The sequence below is a fragment of the Perognathus longimembris genome, chromosome 5 (genome assembly GCF_023159225.1).
Source record: "Perognathus longimembris pacificus isolate PPM17 chromosome 5, ASM2315922v1, whole genome shotgun sequence".
Lineage (NCBI taxonomy): Eukaryota > Metazoa > Chordata > Mammalia > Rodentia > Heteromyidae > Perognathus > Perognathus longimembris.
Window position 1 is genome coordinate 1,513,411 of NC_063165.1, and position 17,078 is coordinate 1,530,488.

Sequence of the window (17,078 nt, forward strand, 5' to 3'; positions counted from 1 at the left end):
CCAGGCCTCAGAAGCGGAGAGGGGGAGGGGCGAACAATGGCAGCCAGGCAAAAAGCGGCACGCGCTTTAAGTCTACGTTCCCTGTGTGCTCAAGCCACACGTTGTGGCGCCATCTGCAGGGCCCTCAGGCCGCACATGATTTCTCCCATCACGCAGGTGAAATGCTGGGGTATGAGAAGCCCTGGATGTGTGCAAGTCGCAAATAACACCCACCCAGCCCCCCATACGTTTAAGTAAGGACTCAGGATACCAGGCGCTTCGGGGATCCGTCAGGCAGAAAATCCAAGGATTTTAATTCAGGGCGGGGTTTATATAGCAGTAATGGCGGCAGGAAGGGGACGGATTTGGAGTGGCTAACTAAGCATGGCGATAGGCTGATTATGAACTGCCCATCACAATGACGTCACAGGACTTCCTCTATGGGCGGTCGTCACATCCCACAGGACCACCCCCTGGGTTCTGCCCGCCACCACCTTGGCGCACACGCGGTCTGAGGTGGGAGGCGGGGCTGGTTAGAGCCACCCTTTCTGGTTCCGGACCCAGGAAAAGGCAGGCAGGGCTAGTGGGCAGGTGGCCCCAGAGGCGGTCCTGGCAGGACCATTATGCTGGTGTCCTTTCCTCTCAGATTATTTTTGCGTATGCTTGCTCAGGGATTTTTCCCATGTCTCTGGCTGGAACATCCTGTCTGTGGAGCTTGACTGGACCCTTGGAGGTGTGCGTTTCGTCACAGCTCATGTGTGGACAACATGTTCTGGTTGGTGGTGGTAAATTGGGTTTGCGCACAGACCCCCACGGCCCAATCCACGTCAGCCTGTGAGCCCTGTCTGCACAGACCCCTGTCACTTTGTCCACATCGGCCATTGCCTGCGGGCTCTGTCCAGGCCCATGTCCAGGCCATGTATTGGCTGTGGGTGTATTAGGAGCAGCCACTCACTCTGCAGCAGGAGGCAAGGGCCATGGATGGGCCTGCAACCCTCACCCCACCCTTCCAGGCTGGCCTGCATGTGACCAGGAGTCTTGCACATGGGCTTCACCATTTCCCATTGCACCAGGCTGGGATCCAAGTCCTCAGCACTCAGGGCTTGGGGAACACACCTCCAAACCAGCTGGATCGCCCTCTGCTCCTCTGCTGCTAACCTGATTTCAGGAAAGGCTCTTATCTTGCCTCACAAAAGGTTTTGCGTCTTAGGAAATAGTTACATGCCACCTCTTACCTGCCAGAAAATTCCTTCCTGATGACAGGGCAATATGTTGAAGCCCCAGCCAGGAATGGCCACCCCTCTCCAGTCACAGCAAGAGTACAGGTCTCTTCTAAAGAAAACTCGTTCAGTAGAGTTCACTCCTGTAGAGTTTTTGCTCCTGTTCCTCCTTCTTCATCCCATTCTTCTGGTGGTACTGGGACTTAAACTCAAGACCTGCATTTGCTAAGCTGGTGTTATACCACTGAGCTATGCCCTCCACCCTGTTTCTTTCAGGTTAGTTTTAGGGAAGGGATCTTGCTTCCTGCACAGGCCTGGGCCTAGGCTGCGGTTTGCCTACTTTACTCTTCCTGTCGTTTTTAGGGAAACAGGTGTGCACCACTGCATCCAGCCTCCATCTCAGCAGATGGAGTCTTGCACACAGACGCTCCTGCCAAGGCTGACCTTGAGCTGTGACCCTCCTTTTCTTGACTTCCCAGGTAGCTGGAGTTGCAAGTGTGAGCCACCAGTACCAGCTGGAGTAGCAAGTTGTTAGCTTTGGCCCCACAGGTGTGATTCACACCCTGTGGCCAGGGCCCGATGGCAGTGTGTGAGCACACTTGTCTGGTGAGCCATCTCATTTGTCAGGAGCCAAGACCACCAGGGTGAGTGCTCGTGTTCTGTTTTCCCCTGGCTCTGCTGCAACTAAGCTCACCAGACAGCCACGGGACTGCGTGGGCGCTGCCTTGGAAGCCCAAGACGCCATCAGTGCGAACCACATCTGCACTGGTTTCCATGAGAGCTCAGCATATCACGCTGTCTGCACTGGTTTCCATGAGAGCTCAGCATATCATGCCGTCTGCACTGGTTTCCATGAGAGCTCGGTGTCGCGCGCAGTCTGCACTGGTTTCCATGAGAGCTTGATGTCACACGCAGTCTGCACTGTTTTCCATGAGCACTCAGCACCGTGCACCGTCTGCACTGGTTTTCATGAGCCCTTAGCATTGTGCAATGTCTGCACTGGTTTCCATGGGAGCACAGCATCGCGCACCGTCTGCACTGGTTTCCCTGAGGGCTCGGCGTCACGCGCCGTCAGCACTGGTTTCCATGAGCAATCGGTGTCGTGCGCTGTCTGCATTGGTTTCTTGAGCACTCGGTGTCGCGTGCCGTCTGCACTGGTTCCCATGAGAGCTAGGCATATAGGGCCGTCTGCACCGGTTTCCATGAGAGCACAGCATCACGTGCCATCTGCACTGGTTTCCACGAGCGCTCTGCATCGTGCACCGTCTGCACTGCTTTCCATGAGAGCACAGCATTGCGCACTGTCTGCACTGGTTTCCACAAGTGCTCAGCGTCGTGTGCCGTCTGCACTGGTTACCATGAGAGCTCAGCATTGCGCACCATCTGCACCAGTTTCTATGAGCGCTCGGCATCACGCGCCATCTGCACTGGTTTCCATGAGAGCACAGCATCACGCGCCATCTGCACTGGTTTCCATGAGAGCACAGCATCACGCGCCATCTGCACTAGTTTCCATGAGAACTTAGCGTCCCACGCCATCTGCACTGGTTTCCATGAGCACTCAACATCACAGGCCGTCTGCACTGGTTTCCATGAGAGCTCGACATATCGCGCCGTCTGCACTGGTTTCCATGAGAGTTCGGCATCGCGCGCCATCTGCACTTGTTTCCATGAGAGTTCGGCATATCGCGCCATCTGCTCTTGTTTCCATGAGAGCTCGGCATATCGCGCCGTCTGCTCTTGTTTCCATGAGAGCACGGCATATCGCGCCATCTGCTCTTGTTTCCATGAGAGCACGGCATATCGCGCCATCTGCACTGGTTTCCATGAGAGCTCGGCGTCGCGTGCCATCTGCACTGGTTTCCACGAAAGCTCAGTATATCGCGCCATCTGCACTGGTTTCCATGAGAGCTCGGCATCGCCTGCCCTCTGCACTGGTTTCCATGAGAGCTCAGCATATCGCACCGTCTGTACTGGTTTCCATGAAAGTACAGCATTGCGCACCATCTGCACTGGTTTTTTGAGAGCTCGGCATTGCGCGCTGTCTGCACTGGTTTCCATGAGAGCTCGGTGTCACGTGCTGTCTGCACTAGTTTCCATGAGAGCTCGGCGTCACGTGCCATCTGCACTGATTTCCATGAGGGCACGGAATTGCATGCCATCTGCACTGGTTTCCACAAGCACTCGGTGTCACGTGCCATCGGCACCGGTTTCCACGAGCACTTGGCATTGCACGCCATCTGTACAGGTTTCCCTGAAGGCTGAGCATTGTGCACCGTCTACACTGGTTTCCCTGAAGGCTGAGCATCGTGCACCGTCTGCACTGGTTTCCATGAGCACTCGGCATCATGCGCTGTCTGCACTGGTTTCACAAGGGCTTAGCATCACACACTGTCTGCACCAGTCACGAGCGCTAGCCATCGCACGCCATCTGCACTGGTTTCCATGAGCGTTCGGCGTCACACGCAGTCTGGCCCCACAGGGGCATCGCAACGTGTGCCCGGCCCCACAGAGGGCATTATGGGGTCCATCTGGCCCATAGCCAGCATCATGGCATCATACTGGCCCCGCAGAGTGCATCGTGGGGTCTGTCTGGCCCTGCCGAGGGCATTGTGGGTCCCCCTCGCCCCACAAAGGGCATCATGGGGTCTGTCTGGCCCTGCAGAGGGCATTGTTCAGTCTCCCTGGCTCCTCAGAGGGCATCATGGGGTCTGTCTGGCCCCACAGAGGGAATTGTGGGGTCCCCCTGGCCCCGCAGAGGGCATCATGGCGTCTGTCTGGCCCACAGATAGCATTAGGGCGTCTATCTAACCCCATGTATTGGTTGCGACATGGTTTTCTGGCAGCCACCACACACAGACCTCTCAACTGCCAGCCTCATGGCCCCTATGTCCCAGCGGGGTTCAGAGGAGCCAAGAGAGGCAATGGCACAGGCCCAGTGACCTGATCTCCCCCCTCCCCCTCCCATGCTCCTGCCACCTACTCATGGGGTCAGCAGGGCACCTCAGACACAGGGGAGCTCTTCAGTGACAGCACGAGGTGGGTCTGGGAGGGCCCCCAGGGCCAGGGCCACAGACCTCAAGAGCCTCCACCCCCAGAATCCCCTCCCCTAGAGGCTACCCCCTCCCCCTAGATGCTCCCTCCCCCAGAAGTCCCCACCCCCAGAGGCTTCTCCCTCCCCCCAGATGCTCCCACCCCCAGAAGCTCCCTTCTCCCCCAGATGTACACCTCTCCTCTGAGCAGAGAGGACCCCGCAGGAGGACACAGATGATGACCAGGAGCCAAGGATCAAATTCAGGGCCTTTATTACAGACTCAAGCACATCAAGACAAGGGGAGAGGGTAAATACAGGAGGTGCTGACCCAAGGCAGGAGGGGAGACAAGGCGGGGGGCAGGAAGTGTGAGCAGCTACATCTCCACGACACCCCCCGCAGTGTCAGAGGAATCACCCAATGCCAGGAGCTGTGCCAGTGCTGGAGCAACTCATGCTGGGCTGCCAGCTTCTAACAGAAGGAAGCCCACTGGCCGCGGGCCGCACTCATCAGCAGCAAGATGTCTGGCCACAGCAGGCCAGGCGGGAGCAGGCAGGGCGGCACAGCAGAGAGACAGAGGAGGCCGCGGGGCGGCAGCAACTGGGCTGGCAGCAGGGGGCACAGCAGCAGGAGGCGGGCACCCCGCAGGCCGGCCTGCACACGGGCCTGCACAGCAGGGACATGCTAGAGGATGGCTGGCAGGGCGAGCAGGTGCAGCCACAGGGCTGGCAGCTAGACGGCTGGCAGCAGCTGGAGGAAGCCCCACAGCACACGGGCCTGCAGCACACAGGCGTGCAGCACATGGGCTCACAGCACACGGGCCTGCAGGACATGGGTGTGCAGCACATGGGCTTACAGCACACGGGCGTGCAGCACATGGGCTTACAGCACATGGGCACACAGCAGGCCTGCTGGCAGGGCGAGCCGGTGCAGCCACAGGGCTGGCAGCTAGACTGCGGGCAGCAGCAGGGCGTGCAGCAGCTGGTGCAGACGGACTGGCAGCAGGGGCTGCACACACAGCTGGCCGGGGAGCAGAGGAGGGTCAGGCCAGGGGCGGGGGCGCAGCCACAGGGCTGGCAGCTAGACTGCGGGCAGCAGCAGGGCTCACAGCAGCTCTCTGGGCAGTCGTCCACCTGCCAGGAGGCGTTGGTGCAGGCGTCGGAGCAGACGGACATGGTGGAGGCGGCCATGGCGGGCTGGGCTGGGCTGGGAGGAGGAGATGAGGGTGTGTGGGGGTGGGTGTGTCTGTGTGTGTGTGGTGAGGAACTGTTGGCTTTTATACCCCCCTCGGCTGTGTTGTCCCATAGAGGCCCTTCCTGTTGATGTTTGGTCTTCCTGGAGAGTCGTTGGCAGCTGTGTTTGGTTTCCTGCATTGCTGCTCAGCTGACCCGGAGTGCGGGTTTCCATCTTTAGCCTCAGAAAAGGGGAGTTAGCTCAAGCTCAGGAGGCTTTGCTACCTGATGTCCGGGGGTGGGGGTGGGCACACTGTCCTGCGGCCTGGGCGTGTTGTGGCTGGAGCCGTGCCGTGGGGGTTCCGAGGTTTGGGGTGCAGGACATGGTGCGACTGCAGAGGTGCCGTGGGGTTCGGGGTGCAGGCTCCTCTCGTGACCTGGCGTGGTGAGCTTCCATGACTGCACGGCAGCCCTGTGCAGCCTCCCCTCTGCACGCAGGGAGCTGCTTTAGAAGAGGGGTGCTGCAGTTGCTCCCCTGCCTGAGGTGAGGCCTGGGCCCAGCCTCTGTCCCTTGTTCTCCGGGTCCCTGGGCCTTGTTGGAGCACCCTGGGGAGGGGGTTCCTGATATGTCGGTGTAATCCCAGAGCTTCCTGGCCTCCAGGCACCTGTTTTCCTGGGTTCCTCAGTCTGGTCCAGGGTCCTGAGAGGCTGTGGGCCCGTAGCGGCCTCATGTGGTGGCTGATCCTAGGCAGGCAGAAGGGCTCTGCTTTGGGATGGATGTTGGGGATTCATCTTGGCCTTAAGGGGGGAAGGGCGATGAGCACGCTCCCGAGATGCCGCCCTTCCCCCAGCTCTAGGGCAGTGTGGAAGTGAGCCACACCTATTTCCTTCTGGGTCCATAACCAGAAGGGGTAGTTTTGAGACCATCCCCCACCTTGTGCCAGCGAGCACATGTGCCCCCTTTTCGCGGGCTTTGCCCAGAGGGCGGTACTATGAGAAGTGACGTTAACCCATAAGGGAGGTCCTTGGGAGCTGCTCTTGGATGGACAAGCTCACCAGCCTATCGCCAGCTCATGCTCAATCCTCGTCATCATCATTATATTACTGTGAGCCCCTCCCGATTAAATTGGATTGCTCTCTGAAGAATCTCCAAGATCCGTCTGTGCCTGGCTTCCTTGGTGGGTAAGGAGGGAGGAAAAGGGGATCTCGTTTGGCCACGTGCACCTTAGGCTAGCCCGTGTCCCTCCGCTCCACCTTGGCTGCCCGCTGGTCGGGTGCCCAGGGGAGAGGGTGAAAAGGGGAGCACTGATAAGGGAGTAAGCTTAGCATTCCCGCACCAGGGGAGGTAAAGCTAGCCCGGCAACGGGGACTCAAGGCTCTCACAGGGCAGCGTCAGCCATCTCCTGTGGGGCAGGCCAGGCCGTGTGAGCACCTGGCCCTGCCCCCTGCGTCCCAGCCTGGCAGCCGAGCTCCCAGTCCCCAGATTGGAGGGTGGGGAGCTGTTTGCCCTTACCCTGGACAGTGTGGTGTGGAGAGACAGCCAGTGCTGCCCAGCACCTCAGTCCCGCTGCACCGTGGAGAAAGAGGTCCTGTCCCCGCGATACTGCGTCCCCGCTGCCCCGTCCACACACTGCTCAGTGTCTGCCACCACCCATGACAGCTGCAGCTCGGAATGTGGGGAACGAGCCTGGGGTTCAAAGGTGGCCGCTCTTCACCAAAGCACATGGAGTCTGACTGGAGGAAGAGAGGCACAGCTTGCAGGGCTATTATAAGGATTCAGTGTCTGTAACAGAGACAGATAGGTGAGAGAGACAGAGACAGAGGAGACACACAGAGAGACACAGAGAGAGAGAGAGACAGAGACTAGTTTGTCCTCAGAGCCAGCAGGGCGCTGCAGTAGGTCAGGCTGCGGCTCAGGCTGGTGCAATGGTCAGCAGGCTGAGGCGAGGGGACTTCCCTCAGGCGAGGCGAGAACCACACAAGGCGTCTTGCAGCAAGGCTCCGGCTGTGGGATCCCTGCCCTGGGTGGAGACGGTCTGAGGTTGCGTGTGGAGCCGGGCCCACGTCTTCCCGGGTGTCTGTGTAGGGGGTGGCGGCCTCTGCCACCACTTGTGGTTCTGGCAGAGCCCTCGTCGACGGGCACAGGGCCTGGCTTCATTCACGCTTCGTTTGTGCTTTGGTGAGCAGTGCCTGGCACGGTGGCTGCCTGGGTTCTGACAGCTGTCTTTGCCGCAGACCTGGGCCCCCTGGACCTCCTGGCAGAGGCCGTGCCCCCAGCGGGGACCACGGGCGGAGTACGGCTGGTGCAGACTCAGGGCGCGCGAGGCCTCCAGCTGGTAGCCGCTGACCCGCACACCGTGAGCTTCCCCGCGTCTAGGATTTTCTCCCGGTGCCACCTGTTCCCTGAGGAGTTCTCCATCGTGGTGACTTTGAATGTGCCCAGCCTTCCACCCAAGGTCAGTGCCATTGTTTCTTTACGTCCTGCGTGCCTGCTTTTCCTTTCTGATACTTACAAGGCGAGTGTGCCCACCTCTCCCCGAGTCTCCCCAAGTCTCCCCGAGTCTCTGGGAGTGGCAATGATGGCTGCACTGGTCAGTGCAGCCCTGGCCAGCAGCACGGGCAGATCTGTGTGACTACAGGCTGACCATCAGCCATCGTTACGTCACTCAGGAGAGTGACACGCAGCTCTGATCCTGACACGCACGACAGGAAATGTCAACCGTGAGCTCACACATGAAAACCCAACTCTGTAGGCCCATTGCACGGTGTGTAGGCTCCCCAGCAACACCTAGAACCCCCTCCATTCCCAGCGCACTGTGTCACTGCCAAGCCTGCGGCCAGGGAGCTCCTGAAGGTAGATAGATAATTGGTAGATAGATTATAGACTGGGAGGCAGATAAATGATAGATGATTGATCAATAGACTAATGATAGACAGATATATAGATAAATGATAGATAGATAGCACACATTATATCACACATCTTTTGGGGGGGGCAGTACTAGGATTGAATGCACATGGGACAGGTGCTATACCACTTGGGCCATGCCCACACCCCTACTTATTCTTTTGCTTTGAATCTGTTTGCATGTTTGCATCTGTCATAGTGTTCCCAACACAGAGAACATCAGGTTGGACCTCGCTGTTAGAATCTGGTCTGATTACTTAAATAATGCATATTTAATGCCATCATCAAGATGCATTTGACGGTGGCCTTTTGATTTTCACACTCATTTGCTAAAATTGGTAAACACTTAGGAGGACAAATCACTCAAGGGCATAGAGAGGGTCCCCAGAATCCCTCCCCTCCAGGTCGATCAGTGAACGTTCTGCCTTTCTGCTTCAGCTCTCAAATTGCGAATATGTATCTTCCCATGGTCTACTCCGCTCCTCGTTTCCCAGATTCTTATGCATTTCTGACACCTCTGCTGTGTAAGGGGCACAATGGTAGTGAGGCGTGCTCTGGTGCTCCACAGGCTGTGATGTGCACTATGGAGAAAATACGTTATGTCTTCAGAAGTCAGGCATGAGCTATGGCGTCGGCTACGGCTCAATCGTACTGAGAACTAAGCACAATAAGGTAAGCTGATGCATTGCTCATTGAGAAAAATGAACAGAGGCATAGGGGAGCCTGGCTCTGCTTCTCCAAGGAGCGATGGTACAGCACCTGCTAGTTCTGCGTGTGAAGTCGCTTCACCGCAATTGTCACCAGCCACGATGCTTGAGCTCAGGGTGCTGTACCGGCTCTTGCCTTCTGCTTTGTGCTTTGGGTCATCAGTCCTCCACTTGTCCCCTGCTGCTCTCTCTTGCATGAGTGTTATCCAATGTATTCAGAGACACTCAGAGGTTTTTTCCATGTTTTTTTTCTGGTCATTGTGTGTGTGCTGCATGTGTGTGCCTGCATGCGTGTGTGTACGTGTGCATGCACACGTGCAGGACTGGGGTTTGATAGCAGGTCGCTCTGCTCTCACTCAGCTTGTTTTCTCAAGCTGGGGCTGTACCACATGAGTCACGCCTCCAGGCGGGCATTTTGCTGATGGAATCTCTTGGGCTTTAATGCCTGGGCTGGCTTCAAACTGTGATCCTCCAGGCCTCAGCCTCTTGAGTACCTAGAGTGACAGGTGGGAGCCACCAGTGCCTGGGTGGTCCTCTGGTGGTTGTTGTGGTTGGCTGGTTGGTTTGGTTTTCCCTTAGTGTTGCTCTCTGTGAATCAACTCCGGACTTCTCCAGGGAGACTCGCAAATGCTGTTCCGTGCTCATCCTTCCTCTCGCCCCAAAAGTGGTCTTGTTGTTATGCACACTGTGCCTGCAAGCGTTAAAAACCAAACGCTGTACTGTCACACTCGTTGCTGTCTACAAATGCGTGGCTTTCCAGGAATCTCAGAGAAGACAGCGCCGCCAGCTCGCTGTGCCTGCTCCAGGCTCCTCTTGGCACGCTGACTCCCTCCCCCCTCCTCCCTGGGCTCTGGTCAGCCCTGGACACACACACACACACACACACACACACACACACACACACACACCCACACCACACCACACCACACCACACCACACCACACCACACCACCGTCCCTGCCATGGGCGCCCCAGCCTGGTGTCCTTCCTTTCTCGGCTGCAGGCTGTCAGGGCATCAAGCATATTCTTCTTTGGTGACCTTGGCAACGTTAGGAGAACGCGTGCTTTCTCCTTTGCCATCACACCACGCCTTGCTGGTGGTCCTTGCGTCTCTGTGGGTCCAGAAATCTATCGAGGTCCTGTGTTTCCTATCTGAAAATCCCTCCGGCATTGTAATTGACTCTGTGGGGACTGATCTAGAGCTCGCTTTCATCTCTGAAAGGCAGTGTGGCTGGTTTGAGATGCTTAGAGGGCAATTGCTCTCTCCAGAATTTGGACATTTCCTACAACTGCCCTCCAGCCTCTCAGTGTGTAATAGAGGTCAGCTGTCACCCTTCTCAGGTCCCTTGTCATTGTCACCCCCCCTCCTCCATCACCTCTCCTGTCTCCTCTGTCACCGCACCTCTCCCCCTCCCCGCCTCCTCACCTCCCTTACCTCCTCCCCCATCACCTTCTCTGTCTCCTCCCATCACCTTGTCCCCTCCCCTCCCCTCCTGTCTCCTCCCATCACTTCCTGTCACCTTGTCACCTCCCCTCCCCCTCCCCCTGTCACCCCCCTCCCTCCCTCTCCCCTCTCCCCTCCTCTTCTGTGCCTTGCCAGTGTTCCCCTTGGTTACCTTTTTGTTTGTTTGAAAATTCTGAAAATCATTTACTCATTTATTTGTTGATAAGAGCCTTTTGATGGGTTCAACAGGGTGAATTTCCAGATTTACAATACAGCCAGCTTTCATATCAGTGGATATAATCAACCATGAATTAAAAATGTTCAGGGGGGGCTGGGGATGTGGCCTAGTGGCAAGAGCGCTTGCCTCGTATACTTGAAGCCCTGGGTTCGATTCCCCAGCACCACATATACAGAAAATGGCCAGAAGTGGCGCTGTGACTCAAGTGGCAGAGTGCTAGCCTTGAGCAAGAAGAAGCCAGGGACAGTGCTCAGGCCCTGAGTCCAAGGCCCAGGACTGGCAAAAAAAAAATGTTCAGGGAAAAATCCTGTCTATTCTGAACATATGTAGACTTTAAAAAGTCATTCCCTAAAGTATAAAACAATTATTTAAATAGAATCTATATTGTCTTAGTATTATAAGTAATTTAGAGATGAGTTAAAATATATAGGAGATTGTGCATATGCTATACCCAAATGACACAAGACAGTTAAGCCTCTACAGATTTTGGTATTTAAGAGAGGCCCTAGAACTGGTTTCCCATGGATGCTGAGAAAAGATTGAACTAGAAAGCTTAGCTCTTAATGTTAATTTTCTTCCTTACTTCCTACCTCCCTTCTCTCCTTCCTTGTCGGGGGTTTTTAGCCTCCCGGGCTCTCCTGTCCTGTGGGAGAGATGGGAAAACACACCCCACTCGGACGGGCCAAGAAGAGGAAAAGAGGGCCAACAGACTGCCACCCAGCCTCCTCTCGACGGAGGACACACAGACAGCCTGGGAGCCAGTCAGCGCTAAGAATCACTTAATGGCGGCAATGAGCTGTTCTTTTACACAGGTTGGAGGGCGGCAGAAGGGGAGGGGTACGTGCACCTACGTAGGAGCTGTGAATGGACACCTGACCTGTCCGTCAGGGTGGAGCGACAAGAGACCTTCCTAAGGGGCGGCCTACATCTACGTCACGGCCCCCAGGACTGCCTCTGGGTTCACCACCAGCAGCCATCTTGGCACACACGCGGTCTGAGGTGGGAGGAGGGGCTGGTTAGAACCGCCTTTCCAACCTGGAGAAGGCAGGCAGGGCTAGCAGCCACGCGGCCCCAGGGCTGGAGAAGAGGCAGGCCGGCTAGGACTGCCTCTTAAAGATGCAAGGCGCCCAGGCGGGCGTGCCCCACACTTCCTTCCCTCCCTCCCTCCCTCCCTCCCTCCCTCCCTCCCTCCCTCCCTCCCTCCCTCCCTTCTTTCTTTCTTTCTTTTCTCTCTCCTCCCTTTCTTTCTCTCTCCCTTCCTTCCTTTTTCTGTTTCTTTCTTCCTCTATTTCTTTCTCCTTCTTTCCCTCCCTCCCTCCCTCCCTCCCTCCTTCTTTCATTTTTTTCTTTTTTTTATTGTTGTTTTAGTGTTGATATACAGCAAGGTCAACTTTACATATATTGGGTGATAAGTACATTTCATTCCTTTTGCTTACTGTCAGCTGTTCCCTCCTTCTCCCACCCTCCCTCCCTCCCTCCCGCCCTCCCCGCTCTTGAGTTGCTTGGTTCACTTTCATCAGTGTCCAATGCAGTCCTCTGCTGCACCTTTTCACTTGTTTTCTGCTGATCCGTGCCCTCCCCGCCCACCCACCCGGCCCCCGCCTTCCCTCAGATGTGCGCGAGCACACCCTTGGTTTTGACTCTGCACCTTGCTATGCCGTGTCTGTTGCTGGGCTTTCCGTGTCCTCAAGCTGGAGTGGGCTGGGCTTCCTGGATGAGGATGGCCATTGTCTGTAAGTCTAGCATGTTTTCAGCAGCTAGTCATGTTTCTCCTCCATGGCCTGACTGTGGGGACCACGCAGGGACACGGGGGAGGGGGGCGGGCAGCTCCATGCTCGAGTGCTCTGTGAACCACAAACCCTGCAACCCCGAGCACCACCAAGGCCCCAAGGTTTTCAGACGCTGGGCACAGTGGTCAGAAGGAAATGACAAGGACTGGGTCATCCATGCGCAGGGCCCCTGCTCGCAAGGACAAGGCCTGCATGCAGCCAGACCTGCCAAAGGCCACTCGGAATGGCAGGGAGCGGGGCCAGGCCCCAGCCGCCACTTCCCTGGTCAGTCTTTGCCAGCTTGGAAGCAGAGAACTTGTACTCGAGGCACTAGCAGCCCTGGGACCCACAGTCCACCGTCAGGGAGGTGTGTGAGCCACACCCATCGCAGTCACCGCCCGGGCTGGGCCCGCTCTTGTCTCCTGCCCAGCTGGCATGGGCTCTCAGCACCAGGAAGACACCTTCCCCACGCCGCCCCGGGCCAACGTCCCTCAATGCACACAGAGCCCGTCCACGGCTCCTAACCAGGACAAACGTGGCTCGGGTCAGCCCCACAAGCCGGCAGCAGCCACAGATGGAGACCAGAACCACAAACACAAACAACAGCCTGGCTCCCCACAACCAGGAAAAGGAAGGACCAGTGAGCGGAGGCTGGACAACACAAACAGGCCAGAGGAGTATAAATGCTGACCTCTCAGTGCCAGTAATACACATTCACACACACACACTCACACACATTCACCGCCTCCTCCCAGCCCAGCCCAGCCCGCCATGGCCGCCTCCACCATGTCCATCTGCTCCGACTCCTGCACCAACGCCTCCTGGCAGGTGGACGACTGCCCAGAGAGCTGCTGCGAGCCCTGCTGCGCCCCTGCCTGCTGCCAGCCCTGCGGCTGCGCCCCCGCCCCCGGCCTGACCCTCCTCTGCTCCCCGGCCAGCTGTGTGTGCAGCCCCTGCTGCCAGTCCGTCTGCACCAGCTGCTGCACGCCCTGCTGCTGCCCGCAGTCTAGCTGCCAGCCCTGTGGCTGCACCGGCTCGCCCTGCCAGCAGGCCTGCTGTGAGCCCATGTGCTGTGAGCCCGTGTGCTGCACACCCGTGTGCTGTGAGCCCATGTGTTGTAAGCCCATGTGCTGCAGGCCCGTGTGCTGCAGGCCCGTGTGCTGCACGCCTGTGTGCTGCACAACCATGTGCTGCACGCCCGTGTGCGGTGGGGCTTCCTCCGGCTGCTGCCAGCCCTGTGGCTGCACCTGCTCACCCTGCCCAATGTCCTCCAGCGTGTCCCTGCTGTGCAGGCCCGTGTGCAGGCCAGCCTGCGGGGCGCCCGCCTCCTGCTGCTGCGCCCCCTGCTGCCAGCCCAGCTGCTGCCGCCCCGCGGCCTCCTGTGTCTCCCTGCTGTGCCGCCCCGCCTGCTCCCGCCCGGCCTGCTGCGGCGGCTCCTCGGGCCAGAAGTGCAGCTGCTGATGGGTGTGGTGGTTGCATCTCCTACTGCAGAGTGGCCTTCCTAAAACCCTTGGAGTTCTGAGCCCTTCTGGGTGTCTTTCTGCCCCCGAATCACCCCCACAGCCACAGTCCCCACTGTGCCAGGTCTCCAAGCTGGCAAGCCCCTGTGCCAGCTTCCCATGCCCTCTGGTCTCGTGTTCACTGAATCTACCTCTCCATCCTGGCTGGCAACGAACACGCTTCCGTGGGGGCCGGGACCTGTTGTCAAGTAAAGTCAGCCTGGCACCCCCAAAGGTGGGTGCGGGCAGAGGAGGAGCCTGGATGTGGCTCAGGTGGGCCAGCTTGGGACACTGGCCTGGGAATGCATCCAGGTTGACTGCACCTCGGGCAGGGCCGGTGGAATGCTCCACTGTGCCAGCTCCCCTGGTTTGCTGCTCCTCCCAGCCCCCAGGGCAGGGAGACCTGGGCACCAGGAGCCCGCGTGGCTCCCCCACATGGCTCCCCGACACCTGCCCTGAGCACCCTCTTCCAGTCTATCCATCCCCTGCTGTGCCTCCATGCTGGGCTGGCCAGGACTCTTGCTGCCGGTCCCGCCTGCATCTCAGGCTGGCTTGCCTCATCCTTTCCCCTGCCCCTGGCCTTTCATCTCTCCCCCCCACCCCAACCCCCCGCTAATAAATAACCGGCCTCTCATCCAGAGGGCATATCTATTGCTTAGTTGTGTGTGTATCTGTTGCACCGCAGGAGACCATAGTGTCCACACCCAAGGCGAGGCGTCGGGTCCGCGGGCGGGAGGTGGCTCTTGGCCTTTTCTTTCATCCCCTTCCTCCTACAAAGCTGTTCAAGCTTTAGTTTGCCAGGCCAGCCAACATGCTCAGTACCAAGAGGCCTGCATGGGTGGAGTGGGACCCTCAGCCTGGGGCCGTGAGCATGGGGGAGGAGTGTGAGCATGAGTGTGGGGGAGAAGGGGACACCCCACGGCATCTGCACTAGCCTCCAGCCACCATTCCCACTCCACCCAGCCTGGACCCTGTCCTCCAGGGAGGTCTGCGGGCCTTGCTGCCACCCGAGGCCAGATGGGCGCCCTGCATGGCCAGCCTCTTGTGGCTGCCCCACTGGAAGCCCGTGCTCTGTCACATCCTCAGCCCGTCCTTCCTCTGCATTCCACAAGCCCTCATGTGTTTCCCTCCACATGGCCTCCCCTTTCAACACACGCTGGCGTAGCCCCACTCAAATGAGGGACTGGCATCCTTTACTCTTGGCCACGGCTGCTCTCGGGGAGGGGGACTTTGATGGGGACTTTGACAGATGGGCTCCATGCTGCTGGACTTCCCGCTTCCCCAAACCATGGACCAAATAAACCTCTTTTCTTCATAAGGACTCAGCCCCAGGCATTTCAGTAGTCAGGAGAAGCAGGATCTGCTTTTGTGTCTACAATGTTCCGCCTTAGGCTGGGTGCTGCGGTGCGTTCCTGTGCCCCTGGCTATTTGGAAGGTAGTGGCTGTCAGGGCCCCAGTGGGGCTGACCTGAGCCGCAAGGTTGCAGAGTCTCACCTCAATCGATAAGCTGGGTACGATGAGCATTCTTGTAGTCCTGGCTACCTGGGAGAGACAAGTGGGAGGACTGGGACTGGGGCTGCAAGGGCAATAAAGATGAGACTCTACCTGAAAAGTAGCGGCGAGACCGAAAAGGGTGTGGGGTGTGCCTCACAGGGTGGGGCGCCTGTCCAGCAAGCGTGAGGCCCTGAGCTCAGTGCAGCCCCACCACAACACTCTGCTCCTTCAGCATGTCACAATACACCATGGCACTGCTGAACAGCCAGGTGTGGGCGCAGCTGCCAACCCAACACGGAAAACTTAGAACCTTCCCTTGCTATTAAATGAAGCTCAGTCCACCATTGGAGACTAGTGTTTGCCATGGTGACCAGCCACAAAATCACCTAGCCTTTGGCCAAGATTCCTTCCTGTCTCTGCCCTTGCTAGCCCTCCAGCACCCTGTCTCTGCCCGCCAGCCTCTGTCCACGCCGCCTCCATGTCCCACTTCATCCCTGCCTCCCACAGCTCAGGCGGCAGCCAGGGGGCTCTCATAGCAAACATGGCTTCTCTCCACTCTTGGCCTGAAGAGGATCAGGAATGTGCCAGTGGCCACTCAGAGTAGACACAGGCCGAGCCTCAGGGTTCCTTCCTCTGCCAGATGCCTAAGTCCCACCATAGGGCTCCCCTCTTCTTGGCCTCATCACCCCCAAAGGCCTCAGTAGACTTATCTGGTGTGGGCCGTCCAGTGTGGGGTGTCCAATGTGGCCTGACCCATGTGGGCTGTCCCATGTGGGCATGTCCCCAGTGGGCTGTCCCATGTGGCCTGTCCTATGTGGGTTGTCCTGTGTGGGCTATCCCGTGTGGGATGTCCCGTGTGGGATGTCCTGTATGAGCTTGTCCAATGTGGCCTGTCCTGTGTGGGCTGTCCTGTGGGGGTTGTCCCGTGTGGCCTAATATAGGCATGTTCTGTGTGGGCTCTCCTGTGTGGGCTGCCCTGTGTAGGCTGCCCCGTGTGGGCTATCCGTGTGGGCTGTCCTGTGTGGGCTGCCCTGTGTAGGCTGCTCCGTGTGGGCTATCCGTGTGGGCTGTCCTGTGTGGGCTGTCCTGTGTGGGCTGTCTCGTGTGGGCTGTCCCGTGTGGCCTGTCCAAAGTGGCCTGTCCCATGTGGCCTGTCTTGTGAGGGCTGTCCAATGTGGGCTGTCCTGTGTGGGACGTCCTTTGTGGGCTGTCCTGTGTGGGCTGACCCATGTGGCCTGTCCTGTGTGGGCTGTACCATATGGCCTGTCCCATGAGGGCTGTCCTTTGTGGGCTGTCCTGTGTGAGCAGTCCAATGTGGGCCTGTCCCATGTGGGATGTCCAATGTGGCCTGTCCAGTGTGGCCTGTCCTGTGTGGGCTGTCCTGTGTGGGCTGTCCTGTGTGGGTTGTCCCGTGTGGGCCTGTGTAGGGGGTCCTTTGCCCCCAGCACTCTCCTGGCCAGCGGGAGAGGCGGGAAAGTGCACCCTGACCGAAGCAGGCCAAGAAAAGGTGCAGAGTCAATGGACTGCCCACACCCAGCCCCCCTTTCATCGGAGGACAATCAGACAGCCCGGGAGAGTGTCACGCATGGTCTCGCTTTGTTGGGAGGAGCTTCGAC

The 17,078-nt window shown here is 58.1% G+C and overlaps 2 protein-coding genes across 2 annotated transcripts; one reads left to right on the forward strand and one right to left on the reverse strand.

The window, feature by feature from the left end:
• Window positions 1–4,740: 4,740 nt before the first annotated feature.
• LOC125351397 (keratin-associated protein 10-3-like) lies at window positions 4,741–5,421 on the reverse strand. Its single transcript, XM_048346107.1, has 2 exons — window positions 5,099–5,421; window positions 4,741–5,053 (listed from the first exon to the last, which is right to left on the reverse strand). Exons 1-2 carry the CDS (start codon window positions 5,419–5,421, stop codon window positions 4,741–4,743), a joined length of 636 nt encoding a protein of 211 aa, XP_048202064.1.
• A 7,612-nt stretch (window positions 5,422–13,033) lies between these two features.
• LOC125351395 (keratin-associated protein 10-3-like) lies at window positions 13,034–13,930 on the forward strand. Its single transcript, XM_048346104.1, has one exon. It carries the CDS (start codon window positions 13,241–13,243, stop codon window positions 13,928–13,930), a length of 690 nt encoding a protein of 229 aa, XP_048202061.1. The 5' UTR covers window positions 13,034–13,240.
• Window positions 13,931–17,078: the final 3,148 nt, after the last annotated feature.

Bases quoted from the DNA above. Each gene is read 5' to 3' on its own strand.
- LOC125351395 (XM_048346104.1), top strand. From the start codon at position 13,241: ATGGCCGCCTCCACCATGTCCATCTGCTCCGACTCCTGCACCAACGCC.
- LOC125351397 (XM_048346107.1), bottom strand. From the start codon at position 5,421: ATGGCCGCCTCCACCATGTCCGTCTGCTCCGACGCCTGCACCAACGCC. The intron at 5,054-5,098 runs GCCCGTGTGCTG...CATGTCCTGCAG, and splicing joins TGTAAGCCCATGTGCTGCAC to GCCCGTGTGCTGTGAGCCCA.